This window comes from Lactuca sativa, chromosome 3, assembly GCF_002870075.4.
Source record: "Lactuca sativa cultivar Salinas chromosome 3, Lsat_Salinas_v11, whole genome shotgun sequence".
Taxonomy (NCBI): Eukaryota; Viridiplantae; Streptophyta; class Magnoliopsida; order Asterales; family Asteraceae; genus Lactuca; species Lactuca sativa.
In genome coordinates, this window is record NC_056625.2 from 73,226,022 (window position 1) to 73,232,227 (window position 6,206).

The following is a 6,206-nucleotide window of genomic DNA, read 5'->3' on the forward strand; positions in this document are numbered from 1 at the left end:
TTTTTAATTTATTAAAAAACCCAAAAAAATTCTCCAAAAATCATAAAAATTTAAGGGATACTTTTCTCACTATACTAATGACTTTGTAAATAGAATTTTTCGAAAACAAGTTTTTGAATCATATTTTAATTTTATAAAATATTAGTTTTTATAAAACATAACGGATTCTTTTATTTAAATTCAAAAAGACAAATGGTTGACATTTTTGTAATACTATTTTAGAGAGAGTTTGTAAAAGAAATCATAAACATTACTATTAAGGATACACATATTCTGTTTAAATAATTATAAATTTTTATAAAAATTAAGACGTTAAAATTTTTGTTCTTCAATTTAAAAATATTCTTAAAGGTTTATTATATATCATATATTATGAACTTTTTGAAAAGAAATTTTAAAAAAATAAGATAGATTGGAAAGGAAAGAGGAGAGAGGGTGAGAAATTATAGGAAATACGTAAATTTGCAATTCCTATTATACCCTTCTAGCCATTTAAAAGTTACACTTTAACGACAATAATTATAGAATTTTTACATAAATCGTTTGTTTAAAATAATCTTAGATCTAAATATTTAAATGGTCTATATATATATATATATATATATATATATATATATATATATATATATATATATATATATATATATATATATATATATATATATATATATATATATATATATATATATATATATATATATATATATATATATATGGGAAACCTCAGGTATTTTCATTAAATGCTTAAAAAAACCATTATATTATTTTTTAGTGCACTAAAATCCTTACATTTTCAGAAATTCTTATTTAAGGTTTTTTGACCTTAGAAAAACCTAATATATTTTCATGGAAAGATTAAAAAAATCAATATATTATTTTTTTAGTGTATTTAAACTCTCATATTTTTTTAAAAAAATTTTAATCTAATGAATTGTAACAATCAAAGGGTTGAGAATCGATTACCTAGCATTTTCGGCTATCTAAGATATACCGAGTTCGATGCCTTAAATGATATATTTTAAAAAATATAAGGGTTTTAATGTACAAATAAATAAAATAGTGGTTTTTTTTAAGACTTTGATGAAAATATGTTGGGTTTTTATAAAGTTTTTCCATATATATATATATATATATATATATATATATATATATATATATATATATATATATATATATATATATATATATATATATATATATATATATATATATATATATATATAGGGCTAGGTTATTTTATTTATTACATTTATTGTGTGCTAGAATGCATCAATAGGATTTGAGTAAATTAGATAACTATTTAATTAAATAAATTTAGATATTAAATGATTTCCATAATTATATGTATATTAAATGATATCTATAATTATAATTCTCTTTTTATAGAAACTAATTAAATATGTCATTAATGTCAGCGATAACATTCTTTCAGAATGAATTCACATCTAGGTTTTTATATATGAGTTTGTATTTTATTTAAGGACCCATTCACTTAAAATACAATAAATTTGCATGGAATATGAAGAATGATAGCGTATTCTACTAGAATACACTCTCATTCTGCTGAAATACACTTTCATTCTTCTAGATATGAATTCACTTTGAAAGAATATTATTGTTAACATTAATGATGAATTTAATTAGTTTCAATAAAAATTAGTTATAAGTATGGATAGCGTTTAATATACATATAATTAATACTAAATTTCTATTGGTGCATTCTAGCACAAAATAGATGTGAGAAACATTTGAACCTACCTCTCTCTCTCTCTCTCTCTCTCTCTCTCTCTCTCTCTATATATATATATATATATATATATATATATATATATATATATATATATATATATATATATATATATATATATATATATATATATATTAGAGTAGACTTCGTGACACCCAAGATATTAAAGGTAAATATGCTACCTAAGATTACTTATCATAGTACACATCAACATACCTCCAACAATTGTTTTGATCGGTGAATATGTGACTTCAAGTCAAATTAAGTTTGGATTGTAAATTGCAAGATTACTTATCATAGTACACATCAACATACCTCTAACAATTGTTTTGATTGGTGAATATGTAAGTTCAAGTCGAATTAAGTTTGAATTGTAAATTGTTAGCTATTTATTGACAACTCTAATTATAGTTTTACTTATAAGGGTGGCAACAAACTACTATAAACTTGGGAATACTACAAACGCAATCAGAATGTAGGGTTAATTATGTTTGTTCGCTTTATAGTTAGAAATTACTAAGAATTTATGAGTAATCTTTCTTATAAATTTCCTACCACCATGAATGTAGTCCAATGGCGTAGTGGGAAGTCTAGAACAAAAAACAATATGATTCACTATTTAAAGAAGGATTGCCGCCTGCTAGAGGTCGGGAGCTGTTGTAGGTGGCAGCGGAGGTGGTTGGCTGCCATCGGTGGTTTCAACCGCGGGGATCTATCGATCATAAAAAAAAATACCCTTAATAGGGACCTTGTTCAAAAACAATAAATATTAAAATGAAAAGCCAAATCAAGAGAATCTTAAAGTCATGGCAACTTTCCACATAATCTTGAATTAACTATTGCGAGTTTCTTTATAAATAATTCTCGCCCTCTCGTACAAACAAACAATACTTGTGAGTGCCAACCCAACCAAAAATGGACACCAACAATGTCGGGAGAATGGAGAGCCAAAACCAACATTCACAGTCACATGAACCATTACCAACCAAAGGCACCACCTTCCTTAGAACATGCTTCAATGGAGTCAACACTTTATCTGGTAGATATACCCACAAAAAGTTTGTAATTAACTAATGCATGATCTCATATCTCTCAACTAAAATCTTATCTTTTCACTTTCAGGTGTCGGGATACTCTCGGTACCATATGCACTCTCACAAGGTGGTTGGTTAAGCATAATTTTACTACTCTTGGTAGCTCTTTTATGTTTCTACACAGGATTACTTCTTAGAAGATGCATGGATTCAGATCCCCTCATCAAAACCTACCCCGACATAGGCCACGTGGCATTTGGGAGAAAAGGGAGGGTTATTATTTCAAGCTTCATGTACCTCGAGCTTTTCTTGGTGGCAGTCGAGTTTTTAATTATGGAAGGTGACAATTTACACAAGCTATTTCCAAAGCAAAGTTTTGATATTTTTGGAATGAAAATTGGAGGGAAACAAGGGTTTGTTTTGGGGACTGCTCTTGTGGTATTGCCTACAACTTGGTTAAGAAATTTGGGGGTGTTGGCATATGTTTCTGCTGGCGGGGTAATTGCATCGGTGATTCTGGTGTTGGCTGTGTTTTGGGGTGGTGCTTTTGATGGAGTTGGATTCCATGAGAGAGGGGAACTCTCGAATTGGAATGGGTTGCCAACTGCGGTAAGCTTGTTTACTTTTTGTTACTGTGGTCATGCTGTTTTTCCAACGCTATGCAATTCCATGAAGGACAAGTCCCAATTCCCCAAGGTTAGTATTCTTTTTTTTTTTTTTTTTTTTGGGTGACTATATCTGTTCTACCAATAACTAAAAAACCCAAAGAGCGTGTTTGTTTGGTAGATTCTGGCAGAATTAAAAAGGAATTGGAATGAAAGATTCCTATCCTACTTCTTTCATGTTTATATGGATTCAAAATTTCATATCATCTTATACGTACTAAAACTTATACCTTGCTACTGCAGAAAGGTATTTCCATGTTTGATCAATAGGAATGAAGGGTATTAAGTTCATAATTAATAACTGAAAGAATTGATGTTACTCCGTTAAATATTAATAAAAAGAATATTAAAAATAAAATAACATATGTATTCTTAGGATATTTATCTATGATTGCAGGTTCTAGTTGTTTGCTTTATTTTAAGCACCATAAGCTATGGATCCATGGCGATATTAGGCTACTTGATGTTCGGGGAACACTTGGCATCACAAGTAACGCTAAATCTTCCCACGAAAAATATAAGTTCAAAAATAGCAATTTACACGACATTGATGAACCCCATAACCAAATACGCGTTAATTATAGCACCGATGGCGACATCAGTAGAAGAAACATTTCCATTTCGAGAAAGCAAGATGATGAGTTGTCTAATCCGAACATGCCTGGTGATATGCACAGTCATTGTGGCATTGTTGCTCCCCTATTTTGGCTACGTGATGGCATTTATGGGTGCATTTTTGGGCATTAATGTGTCGATATTGTTTCCATGTTTGTGCTATTGGAAGATCACAACAGGGTTCAAGAAATTTGGAATAGAAAGGATGCTGATTTTGATGATCTTGCTTATTGGAACTTTTGTTGCAGTGGTGGGTACTTATACGGCATTAACAAACATTATGAATGAGGTTAAAACTAAATGAATTGAACTCGATATCCTTCCTGTAATTCGAGTTTCCAATCAAGGGATTTTTGTAAGGAACTAAGGATTATAAGTGGTCATGGTTCACAACTTAAGTAACATAAACATATTGGGTCATGTCATGTTGTCTTCCCTCAACTGTAACTGATCCTTTCTAGCTTCTCACTAGTTCTTTATAATAGTCCTGGTGTTAAAAAAAACGGTTCCCAACTTAAGTGAAAATAATCACATAGTTAAGTAGTTGAAACATGAACTTCAAAAAAAAAAAATTCTTATGTATATGTCAGACTCTAATTTAATTTGTCAAATGTTATTTTGTGCTTATTTTGAGTTCATTTCTTTTCCACATATCATTTTATAGATTTTTCTATTTTAATAAATTTCACATAATACTTTAATATAATAATTACAATAAATGTCGTAATAAATGAATATCAATTTCATTAATTGACTTATCTTGTTATTTCAAAATTCCTAAATTAAAGCTCATTAGTTTATTTTGTTTATTTATTTAAATTTAAAAGATAAAAAAAATTAGTTTTAATACTTCATTATTTTTCTTATTTTCTTATAAATCCAAAGTTCTTAAATATTTAGACCTTTATATTTAATTTTTTAATTAACCCATGTAATACATGCGTCTTCTACCTAGTTTAACTAGATCATATTAGTTATAATATTAGTTTATTAAAAAGTCTGAAAGTTGGTATATTAATGAAGTCCAAGATGTTATTTGATGTAATTGTTTTTTGGAAATTTTCTTATAAACTTTTCTTCCTATATGAGACTTGAATGCCTCCGTTGACAGTACACATTGTATATTTAGGTCAATCTATATGTACCTGTAAATTGATTTGTATACCCCCTCCCCCTGTGAGTAGAATAAATGTGTGTTTACCTTTATTATTTGACAATATATGTGAGTGAGCGGTATGTATAGTAGCACTCTATATTTTTTATTGACTGACATGATGCATGACGTATAATATGATCAATGAAATTCTTTTTGGTCTTAAATTTAATATGACTTATGTTAACCAACTTAAATCTTGTTGATGATTTTAGTGTCATTAGGACATCTTGTGTAACTGAAATTTACTTGTGGGCTAAAGGGCTTCGTCATTTGTACTCTAATATATGTTTGGGTATGTGCTGTAACATCCCAAAATTCATGACAAAAAATTTCATTTTTAAATAAGTTGTTATCAAGACCAATAGTATAAAAACATTCATAATATCATCCCATGTCAAAACCAGTATATCAATAATCAAAACATGTCATCATAAAACAATATCAGAGTATAATTCCAATGATCTCATGTGCGGAAAACATAGTGTGATCCATTGCAATCGTGCTTTGAAAACAAAGTACCTGAAATCAAAACTGTAAACCGTAAGAACAAAGCTTAGTGAGTTCCCCCATCATACCACATACCATACGATCACATAATGCCTAAAATATATGGGTGCTGGCCTACCCCCTTCGGTCTCTTTTAACCGGTAACTGTGTAACATATCTAGGTGCTGGCCTACCCCTTCGGTCCTGCCGATCGGTACGGGGGCCTATCCTACCCCTCCTACCACTTCATATAATATCATAACATACTAGAACATAAATCATAACAGATAGTGGCACACCAGATGATTATCACAAAGACAATCATATCTACTATACTCCTACTAGTGGGCCGACATTGGTGCCTTCGACCCACTTCTACTAGAAGGTAACTCATCTCGATAACTGGAAATAACTGCAAAGGCTCCGGCTCTGAAATCAATCTTTCTCAGACTCCTACACATAAACATATTCGTTAATTACCCTTTCATGCTCATACCCTTTTA

General features: G+C 29.5%; 1 protein-coding gene across 1 annotated transcript; it reads left to right on the plus strand.

The window, feature by feature from the left end:
• The first annotated feature begins 2,651 nt into the window (after positions 1-2,651).
• LOC111879106 (amino acid transporter AVT1I) lies at positions 2,652-4,481 on the plus strand. Its single transcript, XM_023875582.3, has 3 exons — positions 2,652-2,786; positions 2,870-3,477; positions 3,844-4,481. Exons 1-3 carry the CDS (start codon positions 2,663-2,665, stop codon positions 4,363-4,365), a joined length of 1,254 nt encoding a protein of 417 aa, XP_023731350.1. The 5' UTR covers positions 2,652-2,662; the 3' UTR covers positions 4,366-4,481.
• Positions 4,482-6,206: the final 1,725 nt, after the last annotated feature.